The sequence below is a fragment of the Lithobates pipiens genome, unplaced genomic scaffold (assembly GCF_037356315.1).
Source record: "Lithobates pipiens isolate NorthernLeopardFrog02 unplaced genomic scaffold, aLitPip1_a1.2 Scaffold_3, whole genome shotgun sequence".
Lineage (NCBI taxonomy): Eukaryota > Metazoa > Chordata > Amphibia > Anura > Ranidae > Lithobates > Lithobates pipiens.
In genome coordinates, this window is record NW_027507790.1 from 255,851,376 (window position 1) to 255,869,213 (window position 17,838).

The following is a 17,838-nucleotide window of genomic DNA, read 5'->3' on the forward strand; positions in this document are numbered from 1 at the left end:
CTATGCCTGCAAGTGCCACCTGCCAGTGCCCACCGCTGCCACCTATCAGTGCCACCTATCAATGCCCACCAATTGCGACGGCGCTGAAAATTGATCTGGACAGGAAGGGGGGGGGGGGGGTTTAAGTGCCCGGTAAGCAAGTGGTTAACCACTTCACTTCAAGACCGCCCATATATAGTGCAACAAGGCGGCTCTATTGCGCAAAACAAATACCTGTACATTGTTTCATGCAATAGATACTGTGGGGGCGCCTGCTGCACAGAGCAGGAGCCAATCCGTGGGTCTGGCAGCCGCTATTGCTCTGCAGAGAGGCAGAACGGGAAGCTGCCTATGCAAACAAGGCAGATCCCCGTTCTGACAGGGAAGTACACTGAGATCTTCTGTTTCTGGTAATCGGCGATCTGTGTTCTTCCTGTCAGTCTCATCCCCCACACAGTTAGAAAAAACTCGCAGGAGAACACTCTTAACCCTTTGATTGCCCCTGAGGTTAACCCCTTCACTGCCAGTGGCATTTATACAGTGATCTGTGCATTTTTTTTTTCTTTAGCACTGGTCACTGTATTAGTGTCACTGGTCCTCCAAAATGTGTCAGTTGGGGTCAGATATGTCCGCCACAATGTGGCAGTCCTGCTAAAAAAAAATTCTGGTCGTCGCCATTACCAGTAAAAAAAGGGTTCGGTACAGCGTCACATGACCACGTAATTGTAACGCAGTGCAGCATAGCAAAAAATGGCCTGGTTAGGAAGGGGGTAAAACCTTCCGGGGCTGAAGTGTGTGTGTGTATGTATAATGTATAAAATAATAAATATATATATATATATATATATATACATATATACACACACACACACACACACACACACATCTCTATCCTGACCTTTTGACCCAAACGCGAACCCTGGCACTGACCTAGATCAAACCTTTAATCTAGGTTTTTTTTTTTCTATTATTATTATTTACTTTACCTTTTTTTTTTTTTTTTTTTTTTTTTTTTACACATACTTTGTATCTTTCCCTCTCCTTTGAGAGAGAAAAAAAAATGTATAAACGACAAATTCCCCAAGCAACAATGGACCACTTCCAACAATATACGGTCTCCCCACATTCGGCAACAATAGACTCCTCCCTCAACATCCCTCCTAGCAACAACTGACCCCCCCCTTCCCCCCCCGCAAAAATAGATCCCCCAGCAGCCAGTATCCATAGACCCTGCAGCACACCCCAGCATCCCTTGCCATTGCATACATTGCAGGCCTGAACGGTGTTCCCACTGAAAATAAACCTTAAGTTTTATAGCAGTGGCGGTGCGTCCATACAGGCGCACGGGCGCCGCCCTCCTCTCTCCAGCCACCCCAATATGACCAATAGATTCATGCATTGCATGAATCTATCTATGGTCGCCACTGCCACCCCCTAAAGGGGCCAGGCGCCTGAATTACAGGGGCAGGGGGTGTTTTTGAAGCACCTGTTTAGAGCCTTAGGCTCTAATAGGCTTCAAAATAGGTGAATGAATATTCGCTTTCCTGACACTAAACAGCCTCTCCGCCAATCAGGTGCTCAGATCTGTTACCTGATTTGCTGAAGCGACAGGCGTTGTGATTGGACGCCAGGCGTCCAATCATAAGAGAGGACGGGAGGAGACAAATCGAGGAGCTGTCCCACCGCCACCGAGACATGGTAAGTACAGAAAGCAGGCGGGGTACACTGGCAGCATTTGATATGGCACAGTGGCTGCATTTGATGGCACAATTGCTGCGTTTTATATGGCACAGTGGCAGCAATTGATGGGCACAAGGGCTGCGTTTGATGGTACAGTGAGGCTGCAATTGATGGGGGGGGTTTTTTTCAGAATTTTTCAGTTTGTTTGCGCCCCCCCAAAAATTTTGTGCACCAGCCGCCACTGCCTTTATAGTATATCTAAAGCAAATACTTTCTTTTTTTATTTTTTTATTTAATTTATTTTTTTGGATAGAGATTAGAACCGGTCAGGTTTTTATTGCTGTCTGGATTGGTCAGATGCACCCTCTATTTTTTCCTTTGACCATTGTCACAAGGTGATGGCAAGTCTAAAATTTTATAGTTGTCACCAGAAAAAGAAAAGCAGTAAAATCTAATGAGCACACGTGGTGACAATTTGCTGAAAAGGGGTTTCTCCTGTCTTAGAAATACATTTTTATTTTTTTTACCCTCATTTCTTGTTGCGTCAGGAAGTAAAAAATCTCGCCAAGGGGACACAGACAACAAAAAAAACAAAAAAAAATACGTGTTTTAAACCATTCTCTCTCCATAATAATAAAGTGGGGGCCATAGGGCCTTATGCACACAGGCACATAAAAGTTCCACAGGATCTTGCTGACAAAAAGTCGATCTCTATGGACAATACAATCTGTAGAGATCGATGCAGATGGTACAGTCACTTCTTCCCTGCTTGGTGAAAAACTTGAATGGGTCATTCATTTGGCAGACACTGCTCAGGGCAGACGTGTAAATGACGGTGTGCGATTTTCGGGCACTACCACCACTGGTTACACATTTACAAGTCGGCCCTGAATGGGTCATGCATGATTATGGTCCTCTGACAGTGGCCTAGGACGAGATCATTCTGCTTATGGGTTGTCCTATAAATGACCCAATTGGGGCTGAAATGTAAACCGTGTGTCCCACACTTTTTCTGGATAGGTCAGATTAACTCCATGAAAAGTTCCTCCGTTTGCTCCAAAACAGAATCTTCTGATTTTTACCTGGGCTAATAAACAGCCTAGCATCTTCAGAGTGACCCTTCTGACATATAGTCTACAGGAGGGTTCCCAATATTGCCAAATACTATCTGGCTGCCCTGATTGCCCAGTTATCCCTGCTTTCGTGCCTCAGTAGATATTCCTCTGTGGGTTCTCTTGGACTTTCCCAACCGTGCTCCCATCACCATGTCAACCCTCCTTTTGACTACCCCGTAACCTTCACCCATTGACTTTAAGCCTACTTACGTACCATAGCTTTCAAGGTTGGAATTCCTTGCGGTACTCCGCTGGCCTCAGGTCGCCCTTTTTTTTTTGCCTTTGCTCCCAGTCACAAATACCCCTCTTTCTCTCCCAGGCCTAGACCCACCACAGGCGTTCTTCCTGGTGGGTCACTAAGGGATTCACACTTGTTTGACACTTTCTAACTGCAAGATCGTTTGCCATGTGGAGACCCATGACCAGGGGCGTAACTATAGGGGGTGCAGCAGTCGCGACCGCAACTGGGCCCTGTGATGCAGGGGGCCCATGCAGCCCCCTCTACATATGGCCTGCAGCAGCATAGGCTCTAGGGGTACCAGTGCACCATGCACACAGGTGGCTGGAGGTGGAGGGTGACTAGCAGAGCTCCATGCTCGACTATCATACTGGCTGCTCTTTAGTTGTGCATTCCCCGCATGACCTGTGTCCTCAGCTGACTCCTCAGAGTACCCCTCTCCTGCTCCATGCATTGCCGCTCAGTCCGATGTCTGTTCTCCCCAGCCAGATGGGGCACCTAAAAAACAAAACAAAAAAACAAAAAACAAAAATAAAATAAAAATAAAAACTACTGATGCCAGTGGTGGAACTACAGGGCTCACAAAGGTCATACCTGTGACCACGCCCTGGAGTTCCACTGCCAGACTCGGAGGGAAGGGCCCTGGCTGGGGTTCAGGGGGGCCCTTCATGGTTTCTTGCACTGGGGCCCTGAAGGTTCTAGTTATGCCACTGCCCATGACATACCACGAGCGGAGCTCTTCTGCTACCTCCAGCTTCAGTACTGGCTCTCCTCGCTGAGTGGGACTTCTACGTGCCCATTCCAGAAAACTACATTTGAACACACCTGCCTACACTCCCCACAATCCCAATTGCCTCATCTTTGCTTTCTATGCTTCTTTGAATAGCGGTTCATCTTCTACTGCTCTCATCTATGTAGCTCAGTGGGAATGAGACTTGGCAACCAAAATAGACTTGGTGGGCTGGAGCGGGGCCTGGTCTTCTGTAACCAAATGCTCATTTAACCACTTCAATACAAGGTACTTTCACCCCCCTTCCTGCCCAGGCCAATTTTCAGCTTTCAACATTGTCGCACTTTGAATGACAATTGCGCGGACCCAAACAATTTCTATCTCCTTTTTTTTGTTCTTTAGATCGATAGAGCTTTCTTTTGGTGGTATTTTAATCACCATTTTTTATTTTTTATTTTTTGCTAAACAAAAAAAAGACCAAAAATATTGAAAAAAAATGTTTTCCTTATTTACAGAATTTTGTAACAGAGACACATTTTTCTCTGTCACTGATGTGCGCTGATGAGGCTGCACTGACAGGCACTGTTAGGCGGCACGAATATGCAGCAATGATGGGCAGCCTTTATGGGCACTGAAAGGCAGCACTGATTGGCATCACTGGTGGGCTTATCGGCTCTCCTCTTACTCACGCTGTCAGAGGGAGTAGAGGAATTGCCTATAACTGGCACTTCCTGTTTACACTGGGATCAGCTATGATTGGACACAGCTGGTCACATGGTAGAGAGCCTACATCATAGGCTCTTAACCGTGATTGGAGATGCAGTGTGTCCGATGCTTGTTCTGACTGGACATCATATATGACGTCCTTCAGAACAATGGAAACCCCAACTGGTTTTCGTTTTGCTATAGGCCGGGCGGGAAGGTGTTAATACAGCTACCTTGGAGGAGGCATAGAAGTTGTTCCTACGTTGGTATTGGGTTTCCAGTGACCTCTTTTTCCAGGGTTGTGGCCATCGGGCCAGTGTGGTGCACATATGGTGAACATGTCAAACTGGCAACCCTCCAGCTGTTGCGAAACTACAAGTCCCATCATGCCGCTGCCTTTTGGGAGTCATGCTTGTAACTCAGCCTTGCAATGCCTCATGGGACTTGTAGTTTCGCAAAAGCTAGAGGGCCACCAGTTTGAGACTCCTGTCCTAGACTAATTGGCTTCCTAATCACGTTGTTTCATCTGCTCATACAAAAAGAAGCCAAGTTTCCCTTATTACATTGTCCAATCCTTGGCCTGCTTGCTTATCAACCTAAACTCGCTTCCTATCTATTTCTGTCAGCCGAAAGAACAATTGTCCAAGCTTGGAAAAAAAAACATCTGTCCACTTTCAGAGGGATAAGATGATCGCATGACCGTGTTGAGCATCAACAACGACTCTCATGCCAGGTTCAAATTTGGGAACAATGGCTGTCATATGCCTTTCCTATCCTCCCCCTAGCCAGCTTGGGCCGCCTGTGATGGACGGTCCCGATGCTCCAGTGCCCTTACCTTTTCCCCATCTCTCGGCCTTTAACCTTCTGGCCTCCCTTTCTCCCTATCCCACCTTTAACTCACTACACGGTAGGTGCATGAGCTCCCTTCCTTTAGCGTCATCTTTCCACCTAACTTTCTTCTGGTTTCCGCTCCTCTTTTCCTGTTTAGATCTGTCTAAGCTGTATATTGCACCACCGCTTGGATATCGGTGGGCCAAGGGAACGCCCCATTGTTGTGGGGAATCTCTCTGGGACCCCTTCGTCCTTATGGTTCCATTTACACTCCTATTTACTGCTGTTGTGTTAGCTCCTCGTTTTTCCTGTTTATGTATTGCCTTATTTTTGCCTTCTTTGTGCGCTAATCTGTCACATCCTCATTGGTAGCCCCTGCGTGGGCGGAACTTTTGCACCTTAATTTTGTTAAAACTGAATAAAATCTATTGAAACAGAAATGTAAACGGTGTGTAATCAGCGATAATGGCACCCGATTACATACTATTGCATGTATTTGGCTCAAAAATTTCTGGCCCAGGTTTTCAGTGAACATTTTTTGGCATGTTTTATATTTTGGTGTGATCAGACACCAAGCAATGTGGATGATAGCAATGATGTTGTGATTAGGGTTGCTGGTGCCCACGCAAAGCATTTTTGCACAAGTATCAGTACTCGTCCAAGTTTGCCGATATCTGAAACCAATACTTTACGGCTTTGTTCTTTCAGCTGTCATGTCGGCAGAAAAAATTGTTGGTTGTTGAAGGGGATAATACATTCTATGCATTAAGGTAAAAAACCTCCTGTGATGTAGCTGCGCTAAGGGACATGAGAAAATGTCCTGCAAGCACCATCTTTGGGGCGGTTTGGGAACGCAGTATACGTCGCTCCCAAAACGCTCCTGCCTATTGAAATGAATGGGCAGTGCTTCCGTAGCACCTGAACAGCGGTTCGGAAGCATCGCAACACGGCCATTTTTTAACCCCTTATTTGGGGTTAAAAGTGCAGAGCTAGCTCCCGAAAGGCACAGCTTAAACAGCGTTAAAATGCTGCTAAAACGAGCGGCGCTTTACCGCTAACGCACAGGCGGCCCCAGTGTGAAAAGGGTCTTCCTCTTCCGGCAATGGGTGTAGAATCTGGGCATACACTGTGTGCGAGCCGATTGGAGGAAAGGCACCCCCCCCCTCCACTGAGGAATGAAGACATATGCACAGCTGTGCTGTGAATGGATAAGCTCTCTGCTTATCGATCTCTATCTCTAAGTTTCCTCCCCAACACAAATTTACAGCTGCTTTTATCTCCCGTGTCAGATCTTGTCCTAAGTTATCATGCTGATAACAGGAACGGAGTAGCAGAAAGATACAGGACTTGGGGCATTGGGGAGAGAGAGAGAGAGAGAGATAAGTAAACCCTACAGATATATGTGCCCAGGTCAGATTTCATGAATGGGGTTTACATCCACTTTAAGTGTAAATCATGTCCCGGCAAATGGAGCAGTCCAAAAGAAAAAAAAGCAGCCAGGAAGTTTATCAACAACATTGCTCAGCCACTGAAACGGAAAGCTAAAAAAAGAAAAACATTGTTTTTTGTTTTTTCTGTCTTTGTTTCTTCATCTTCAGATCTAAGCGATGAACTTCGATCTGAAGATAAAGTCACTTTAAAGAAGCCTGTCAAGTAAAGAAATGTACTCAAATCTGCCTTAATTAACTCCTTATTCTCCTTTTCCATTTAAATATTTTTTTCCTGCTGATTATTTTTTGTTAAAAAAAAAATAAGGCCTCATGCACACTGGTAGTTTTTGCAGCAGCTGTTTTTGGCTTCAGACATTATTTTCTACAGTTAATAAACTCCCCATCACGTTATCCTATGTGTCCATGCGCACATAGGCTGTTATCAGCATTTTTTGGCTTTAAAAAAAAGCATGTTGTACCCAGTATATGTATGTAACGATCTCCAAAGCTGAACTTCTTAAGGTTCACACTAGAACGCCGTGCAGGAAGCCCCCAATCCATGCTCGCTTACTCAACCATAATTAAAACGTACTGCAGTTGCGAATTGCAGTAGGTGTAAATGTTACTTTAAAGTCGTTGGCTCGTTTTTTTTTCTTTTAGATAACAAACATATTATACTTGTCTCCACTGTGCAGCTCGTTTTGCACAGAGTGGCCCCGATCGTCCATTTATGGGGTCCTCCCCCTCATCAGATAACGCCCTAGGAGAAGCGCTCTCCCAGGGGGTTACCTTCCGGGCGCGCTCTCGAGTCCAGCATTTGCGTCCACAGACATGAATGCTGGTGCCTGTGTCATTGGATTTGATTGACAGCAGTGGGAGCCAATGGCTGCGCTGCTATCAATCTAGCCAATCAAGAGCGGGGACCCCATGGAGAGAGTGACAGCGCGTCCTCATGGAGGGAAATACAGGGTTCAGGTAAGTTAGAATTGGGGGGGCTGCTCACTGCCAGGTGTTTTTTCACCTTAATACATAAGATGCATAAAAGTGATTGTAAAGCCTCATACACATGATCGGACTCAATACGAACTTTCCTGTGGACTTTGTACAAAGGGCGTTGGCCGTGAACTTGTTAAGCATACACACGGTCTGACTTTTCCAGCCAAGTTTCACCAAATCACGTGGTTTTTCTACTCTTTACTGCCACCCTTTGGTCAACTTCTGTATTACTGTCTGATCTTTTGCATTGGTTGTGAGCATGCGCGTTTGTAGTCCGATGGTGTTCTGTACACACGATTTGGACTTTGCTCCATCAGACTTGTGTTGTCCAAAAGTTTGTCTGTTCGCACAGCCAACATTTGTCCCATGAAAACTGAAAAAGTTTGTCCGATGGAGCGTACACATGGTTGGATGTTGCCTTAAAACAGCTAATTTGCATGTTTGTTTTCAAAAAGTCTGATCGTGTGTAGGGGCCTTAAGGGTTAGAGAGTGTGTATGTGTGTATGTGTATATATATATATATATATATATATATATATATATATATATATATATATATATATATATATATATATATATATATATATATATATAAATTTTTTTTTTTTTTTTTAAAGTAACAAACATATCTTACCTCCACTGTGCATAGTGGCCCCGAACCTCCTCTTCTTGCGGCTCCTCCGTGCATCAGATAACGCCCTCAGGGAAGTGCTCTCCCGGGGGGGGGGGGGTTACTTTGCTCCCGAGTCCAGCATTTGCGTCCATAGCCGCCGAATGTATGACTGGGCCCCGGCGCCTGTGTCGTTGGATTTGATTGACAGCAGCAGGGGCCAATGGCTGCGGTGCTATCAGTCTATCCAATCGAGAGCTGAGTAACCCGGACAGAGAGACAGGGCGTCCCTGCTGGGTCAAGTTCCAGGGCTCGGGTAAGTAAAACGAGGGGGATACACTGTCTGGCTTCTTTTCACCTTAATGTATAGGATGTATTGAGGTGGAAAAACACGACTTTAATGACACCTCAAGTTCAGGTTTCAAGACTTATTTATAATTAAATCAAAAATAAGGCTTTCTTCAGCACACAGATCAAAACGTAATTTAAAGTCCGCTTATCTTTAGCACAAAAAAACAAGAAAATAAATCACCTTCAGTTCTGTAGCCGGGTCTTCACCCCAAAGTTTTCAAAGTCCTTATAGAAATCTTTTGCAGCCTCCAAAACAGCAAAACACAGCTCATCAGACAGGTGTTAATCTCCTACTCCTCCTCCTCCTCACCACCACCTCTTCACTACTTCCTGTCTCTTGAGCTGTCTTCTTGGAGGCCTTTAACCCCCTGTGTGCAGAATCCCTGTGGTCAGGGAGGGAGGCTCTTTCCCACCCAAATGTCACTTCAGAGCAGGGGTGGACTGACAATTTATGGGGCCCCCGGGCAATAGGAGATTATGGGGCCACACAGTATACACAGACATGTTTCTATTGGCTGAGAAGGTACTGGAGAGGTGGGGCAGCTATAATCTTGGGATTTTTAGACCAAAAGGATGTCGGTAAGGGACATTTCAGAGACAGATGTAAATAAAACACAGATTTTTACATACCGTCCCTGGTTTTACTGAGGCTGGCAACCCTGATGGGGCTCCCTAGTGGCCCGGGGCTCTCGGGCTGTGCCCCAGTGGCCGAATGGTCAGTCTGCCTCTGCTTCAGAGCCCCCCAAATTCCGGGTCCCAACGATCTCTCTCTTAATATAGAGAGGACCGCGAGTCAGTCCTCTCCTGATGACTATACCCGGAATTTCTCACCCATTTTGGGTGACCCCCTGAAGTCTACCGGGGACTCCCTTAAAGGGGCCACAACCCGAATACTGGTGCTACATAGCACCCGTCCAGGACCCAACCTTGGCGTCCTGTAATATATATATATATATATATATATATCTCTATCTATATCTCACCCCCATGGAAAAGAGGGGAGAAATACCTGTATTTCTAATGTAGAAAAAATTCCAACATGGGCGTCATATGAACAACCTTGTTGCAGAAATTGCATACGAAATTGTTAAGACAAGGAACGAAAAAGTCTTCAGTGTTCAAAGAAAAAGTTGTACCTAATTAAAGCCAATAAAATAATATATGAATCCCAAGAAAAAAAAATAAAAAATTTGGGATATGTTAACTGACAACACTATTGCTTTCTATGTATATTGGGGTTCTTCTATTTACATTGATGATGAATTGGGCTCAAATCGCACCGCACTGAATTGCAGTGCTTCCCGGTCTGACTCATAGCGGTCTGGTGAGTGCAAAATCTGCTGCAACTCTGCATAGAAACCAATCAGCTTCCAGATTATTTTGTAAAAGCTTAAAGTGATAGTAAAGTCTCAGTAGTTTTTTTTGTTAAAAATAAAAAACATGTTCAACTTACCTGCCCTGTGCAGTAGATTTGCACAGAGCAGCCCTGATCCTCCTCTTCCCAGGTCCCTCTTCTGTGCTCCTGGCCCCTCCCTCCTGTTGAGTGCCCCCCACAACAAGCAGCTTACTAAGGGGGCAGCCGAGCTGTAGCTCCATGTGTCCATTCAGACAAGGACCCCCCCCCCCCAATTGGCTCACTGACTTTGACAGCAGCGGGAGCCAATAGCGCTGCCCTGCCGTCTCAGCCAATGAGGGAGAGTCCCAGGCAGCCGAGACACTCCTGCAATGTTGCTGGATCTAGATGGACCTCAGGTAAGTATAAGGGAGGCTGCTGCACACAGAAGGCTTTTTATCTTAATACATCCAACACATTAAGATTAAAAACCCTTCTGCTTTTACAATCACTTTAATTGAACAAGCTGATTGGCTCCCATGCACAGCTGCACCAGATTTTGCGCTCTCCAGTTTTAGTAAATCAACCCCAATGCGTCTTGTTTCATTTATTTTTAGCGCAATCTGTATTTATTTGTGTTTTTATATTTAGGGAGCACAAAGTACAATAATATAGCATGAAAGTTCAGTCAGAGACTTCCTATTGTATCCAAATATCACACAGATATGCGCCCGGTCAGTATATGATGCTGGAGGAAAGGTATTGATAACATATAGTGTAATATACAAAAACCAATCCTGGTTATTTCTCGACCTGTATATCTATCTCAGACAATCCAAATCATTGATTTGCAAGGCTTGTGGAAGACTCAATAGTTTGGATGAAAAAAGGGGAAGAGGAAGAAAAATGCGGGTTTTTCCAACATGGCTCCTTGTCGGCGCAAGAGTCTCTTAAGCCGCGTGCACTCGATCGGACTTTCCGACAGAAAATGTGTGATGACGGGCTGTTGGCGGAAAATGCAACCTTTATTACGCTCCATCAGACAGTTGTTGTCGGACTTTTTGTGGATGTTGGCTGGCAGGTTTTAAAATTTTCCGTGGACAAATGTCTGTTGTCGGATTTTCCGAGCATGTGTACACAGGTCCGTCAGACAAAAGTCCAAAGTGCAAACGCATGCTCAGAAGCAAGGACGAGCCAGAAGAGGTTAGTCTTGTAAACTAGCGTTCCTAATGGAGAATTAACATTCGTGACGCAGCAAATTATGAAATCTCCAAATGTAGCGCACAATTCTCTTCTTCTTTAACCACTTAAGGACCAGGCCTCTTTTTCAGATTTGGTGTTTACATGTTTAAAACATTTTTTTTTTGCTAGAAAATTACTTAGAACCCCCAAAGATTTTATATTGTTTTTTTTTTCTAACACCCTAGAGAATAAAATGGCGGTCATTGAAATACTTTTTTTTTTTCTAGTGATATCAACAATAATATTTATTATGCTTTTTTTTTTTTTTTTTGGCAAGTTACCACAACACCATTATCCTGTAGTTTTTAAGATCAAAGATAAAACTGTTGGTGTTCCTTGTCAATTTTACATTGTATTTTTTAAAATGTAACTGCCTACTCCCAAACTGTCATTTGAAGTAAAACCCAAAGCCAAGTGTTATTCTCCACAATTTTTTTTTTTAATTGTGCATTTAAAAAAAAGAAAACAAAATTAGACATTGACTATCTGCCAATAGAACTTAACAAAAAAGTTCATTCTATGCATCCAAAAATATAGAAAATATACCAAATCAAAGCATTATTCAACCAAAAATATAATGTCAAAGTAATAACTCCAAGGCCAATAATAAATAACATGTTATCTCTTCTGATCCGCAACATGTCTGGTTGACGAATGGCCGTTCAGAAACGAAATGAAAAGCGCGAATCAACACTCGCCGAACTTCTACTAACACGAAATTAGCAGAAGGAGCCCAAAGGCTGGCGCTAAAGAGCTGACAAACCACTTAGTAGGTCATTACGTTCGTGTTTGTTGGCCAACAATTATGTGACAGTGGGTATGCAAGACAAGTTTGGGCCAACGCCCTTTGGACAAAATTCTACGGTTTTGTTGGCCAACAATCCGATCGTGTGTACGAGGCTTAAGTCTGCAATATTGCAGTGTTCTGTCTTCCAGCGGACAAGGTACAAGTAATACTTTTTTCCCGTCTCCCTAAGTGCTGTGGGTGCCAGATATTCGGTCTGATGGGTAATATAAATGTAACAGATTAATGCAGCTCTCTAATCATTAAGGGTCCTTTCACACGAGCTTTCTGATCAGTTCCGCATGTCAGTTTTTCAGGCGGATCTGATCGGACCTTTTGAAGTCTCCTCTATGGAGTGGTGGATGTCTGCTGATACCCGCCGCTATTCCGATCCAGTCCTACCTGCAAAATCCAGACGAATGGTGGTCCTATTTTCCATCTGTCTGGCAGATCGGATGAAAACGGATATGCGATCCTGTTTCCACCCATTTTCCCCATAGAGGAGAGTGGGACTGTGTCTGTGTCCGCTCTGCACAGTGAGCGGAGACGGACCTGTCCTCCGCCTGCTCAGCGTGAATCAACGGAGCGATTCCCCCGCTGAGCAAGCAGATCCTGCAAAACTGAGGTGCCTGTGTGAAAGGGGCCTAATGCATCTTTTTAATATAATTTTATTTTTTTAAATGGAAGCAGTGCAGGTGCCTGAATTGGACCTGGTATTTGCCTTTTTGCAGTTCCTGTACAGAAGAGCTGGAGTGTAAGAGGAAGAAGCAGTACAAGGACTGCTACACCACCTAGATCACATTGTTTTCTAACAAGAAGCATGCTGATAGGAGGACGCTGAGAGATGAGCTGTCCCTGTGCTGCTTCTTTCAGTACAGGGAGGAGGTGGGTGGGTCTGGACAATCTGGGCTAGGAGGAAGTGGGTTGACTGATTCTGACCATCAGACTGAAGACATCTAGTGTCATAAAAAAAGTACTGCAGAGGAAATCTCTGCATTGAAGGTGAATATTGCAGAAAAAGCTGGTTTCGTTATTTTATCTTTTTAATGGGTTGTTCATTTTTATCTTGTTGTTTTTGGCAAAAATTGTTGACCATTATAAGGCTATCATTGACCATTTGCATCTTATCTCTCTAGGCAAAGAAAAAACAACAGGCTATCTCGGAATTGAAATCAGAAAAGACCCAGGTACTGGAGGAAGAGAATGATGCCTTTGTTACAGTATCCACCTCTGATTCATCCGCCCAAAAACTGAAAACAGACTGTGATCCCCCTGACCACTTTATAGAAATTCAGCTCAATGATGACACAGGGACATCCGAAATAAATCAGATAAGTGAGTTGTCCTTGGCAGACTCTTCTGGCATTGAAGATGCAAAGGAAAAAGATAAGTCAAAAGAGCTGCCTGTTCCAGAGGGTCCGGTTTTGGACCCTACAAGAGAGAAAACCGATTCCAGTATTAGTTATCCTGCACATGACCTTGAATTGTCCACCAATGTGGCTCAATGCATGGAAAGGACAAGCCCTTCCTTGGACGATGAGACCATAGAGGTCCCTGAAATCTTCAGACCTGCAGTGCTATCTATTAGAGAGGTGGACCGTGTCAACACTCAGCATTTTGTGGAAGCCAAAGAGATTCTGCATTTGTCCAAGGTTAAGTCTTTGTACCCAGAGCTACCTGAGCCGATCTTTGACCACACAAGCGCTGTGGCCACCATTAAGCCCCTTGTCCCGAGTGAGAGGCTCTATCCGGAGCTCCCGCAGCAGCCCAGGCCCGTTCCGTTTTCTCGGGAACAGCTGAAGATATTCGAGCCATGCTCTTGGCTGGAGAACGTGGACTCCTTCACCGAGGAGTTTGAGAGGATTGCACATCAGGACCGCCATGAGTTCCACGAACTACTGATGAACTATGGCCGATGCAGGAAGCAGCTTCTGCTGGCCGATTCCAAGCTTCAGATCATGATCTCCGACTGGAAGAACATCAAGAGCAAAGTGTGGGATTTTAAGGAAGAGCACATGACCGTACAGGTAATTTCATTGAAGGTATAAGAGCAATTTGGCAAGGAAAAGAAAATCACTTGATAGCCCCATCAACACAGTCAGTGTTGATGGGGGGGATCCCTTCTGCAGTGCTATTGTATTCCGTCGGCGGGCGCGGGAGCCTTCCCAGCTGGCAGGACAGAGTGATTACTGCTAACAGGTATAGCCTCTGATGGTAATCGCATGCAAAAAATCCAACTGTCTGGTTGTACTTAAGTTAACCAATGGATTGACTTTAATACAACCAGCCTGCCCATAAATGAATTGAATGTGTTTGAATCATCTATAGCTGGCGTTAGTCGAAACCAGGGGTCCCCAAACCTTTCAAATCAAGGATCAGTTTACTGTCCTTCAGACTTCAGGAGGGCCAGATTATTGCCAGCTGGGGTAGAAAATGTCCCGGGCCCAGCATCCGTGAGAATAAATATGGCCTCAGGGTTGGTGGCCAGTAAGAGGAGGAGTAGTGCCCCTATTTGAGGAATTATCTCCGTTCATTGGTGTCAGTGGGAGAAACAGTGGCCCAATATCATTGGGAGGAGTAGTGCCCCAAGGGCCAGATAAAGGCAAATCTGGCCCTCAGGCCATAATTTGGAGACCCCTGTTCTAAACCAAAGCAGACAGCTAAGGACACAGTTTAAAGCCCAGCTTCAGTTACCCCCACCCTCCCTTGGGAGGCTACTCGGTTAAAGAGAGAGGTGCGTTTCTCAGATATTGGTTTTATTGTGCTACCAGTAAAAAAAATTAGGAGGCATACACCACCTAGATCACATGTATCCCATGGGCTGAATGCGGCCTGCCAGGCAATTTCCTGTGGCCCTTGCACCTCTCTCGCAGCTGCGGCATCCGCTCGTCTCCACCCCCACCTTGTCTCAGCAGTCAGCAGCAGGGAGGAGGACAGAACTTCTACAGATCCTGTACCTCTCTGTGCAGCTGCAGCATCCCCTCATCATCTCCGCCTCCGCATTTAGCAGTCTCCAGCAGCTGCCTCAAGCCCCCCCCCCATAGTCCTCCTCCAGACCCTGCACTTTCTGCTTACCAGCTGCAGCACAAGGTAAGGGTGAGTGGGGATCTCTGGACATCTAGTCTTACAGATGCTTCCGACCCTTTGAGGGTAGCCATAATGCGGATGCAGCTTCCAATGAAACTGAGTTGGACACCCCTGGCCTGGATCAACCAAATCTGCTGGTAAGCTAACAAAGGCTTCAGCTACATTGCCTATATCTTGGCCACGCCCATACTGATGCGTTTTAACCTTATTGAGCTTAGTCAAAGATCTCTGGGAGGAGAGCCAATGGATGGACGGGAGGCATTTGTGGGGCGCTATTTTATTTTATTTTTTAACTTGTGATCCTAGTGCTACCAGTGCATCTAAACCCCCAAATATATATGTTGTGACAACTTAAGGGTATAAAAACTGTGCTTGGTGCTCAGCATCAAACAAAAAATCAATTATTCCCACAGCCGCACTCACAAATGCATAATACCAGCGCTAAACCTGATCGAAAAGGAATACAAATATTGCGCTGTGTTACTAAATTAAATGTGTCTTGGTTATATTTATCCCAATACAAAGGATCATAATATTATCAAAAATAAATGTTCTGTATGTACCAACATCATAAGTCTGAATGCAATTGCAAACAAGCAAAAATTCAGAGGGTGACACCACTATTCCAAAGTGATTAAATCACCAAAAGAAAGCTCTCTTTGTGTGAAGAAAATTATAAAAATTTCACATGGGTACAGTGTAGCATGACCGCGTAATGTCATTCAAAGTGTGAGAGCACTGAAAAATGGCCTTGGCAGGAGGGGGGTGAAAGTGCCCGGTATTGAGGTGGTTAAGATATCGGTCCAGTACACAATGTGCGGTGACTGGTGTTTTACAGCATTGTAAAATGCCGGTCACTGATAGGACACACAGAATATTACTGTTTTCTGTGTGTCCTTTTCAAACTGCAAAGCAACCCAGAGCTGTGCTAAAATGCTGCAGACATTCTACGTTTTATTGCAGTGCACTTTATTGCATGTCACTGTACAGCAGAGCAGTGTAGCACGCTGCCGTACAGTGACATGAATTAAGTGTACTTTTCTACTTTTCAAATAAAATTTGTGCAAAAAAAAAAGGGGGGGGGGGGTGGGGGCTGACTGATGCTCTAAATCAGGGGTCTTCAAACCACGACCCTCCAGTTGTTCAGGAACTACAATTCCCATCATGCCTAGTCATGTCTGTGAATGTCAGTTTTACAATGCCTCATAGAATGTGTAGTTCCGCAACAGCTGGAGGGCCGTAGTTTGAAGATTCCTGCTCTAAATCGTACACCACACTGCCCCCTACTGCAGTCGAAATGGATAACTGCCGGAGGGTAAAGCACTGCAGGAAAGGCAGCTGTCCGTTCCAGTCTGCATTCAGCCTTAGAGAGGAAGTAAACATTGATGAGTTTACTTTCTTTTTGATTCCCTGCAAAGGTAAAGCATAATGGACTACTGTGCATCGCATAGTAGTCCATTATGTGTCACTTACCTGACACAGGAGCCAGCGAAGTCACCGCTGTCCCCTGTAGTCCGGCGCATCCATCTTCTCGGTGGGTCTCGCTGCTCCGCCGCTGTCATTCGGCGAAGCCACGATGACGTCACTCCCGCGCATATCGCCGTTGACCGTGGCGCACTCAGTGCGCCTGCGCGCCGCTGTCTACGGTGCCTGTCTTTCGGCAAATATCTCCTAAACCGTGTAGGTTTAGGAGATATTTCTTGGACCTACAGGTAAGCCTTAATCTAGGCTTACCTGTAGGTCAAAGTTGGTTGTAAGGGTTTACAACCACTTTAAAGTGTTAAAGGTTACATATTAAAAAATAAATAACAAACCTGTTATACTCACCTGCTCTGTGCAACGGTATTGCACAGAGCAACCCGATCCTCTTCTCAGCTCCCCCCTGCTGGTTATCTTGGCTCCTCCTCTTCGTGTGTCCTCATAGCAAGCCGTTTGCTGTGGAGGCACACAGTGTCTGCTCGTTCCCGAGCTGTGGAGCCGGGCTCCATAGACGCACACAGCGGGGCTTAGTCCCGCACCCCGTTTTCCTTCTTGATTGACAGTAGCAGGAGCAAATGGCCCTGTGTGGATAGAGGAGAAGAGATGCAGCCGTGCACAGCGCTGTTCTTTTCTCCTTTCTTCCCCTTCACACAAGGAAAGGGGGGTGGGGTTTGCAGAGGAATAAAAAAAAAACTTTTTTTTTTATTTTTTAAATATGAGAAATGCATTAAGATAAAAAAAAAAAGTTTTTAGGTTTAGTTTTACTTTAAGGCCGTATTGATGTAGTCGATTTGTTGGCCTAGGAGTTAGAAATGTCAACGTTCCCAGGGCTAGATATTTATTGGGAGTAGTCCCAGCCAGCACTGATTGGCTGGAATCTAATACACAGTAAATGATTGATTTTTATTTTTTTTATTTTTTTATTTTTTATAAAAGACATGCCTTTCTTTGAAATCTTATCAGGGATTAAATCTAACCACATAGCAGGCTGCATTCCCTTCCAATACAATAATGCCCTGTTTGCTGCTAACCCCACCCTCCCTCTAATACTTCAGCCAGGCTGCTTAACCACTTGAGCCCCGGAAGATTTGGCTGCCAAATGACCATGCCATTTTTTGCGATTCGGCACGGCGTCGCTTCAACTGACAATTGCCCGGTCATGCAACATTGTACCCAAAAAAAAATTGACGTCCTTTTTTTTTTTTTTCCCCCACAAATAGAGCTTTCTTTTGGTGATATTTGCAGTTT

At 45.0% G+C, this 17,838-nt stretch overlaps 1 protein-coding gene across 1 annotated transcript in view; it reads left to right on the plus strand.

The window, feature by feature from the left end:
* The window catches only part of EPG5 (ectopic P-granules 5 autophagy tethering factor), a gene marked incomplete in the record, with an annotated part of 249,948 nt that overhangs the window by 22,858 nt on the left and 209,252 nt on the right, over window positions 1-17,838 (plus strand). Inside the window, 1 exon segment of the mRNA XM_077463073.1 lies at window positions 13,161-14,051. Coding sequence (XP_077319199.1) covers window positions 13,161-14,051 — 891 coding nt within the window.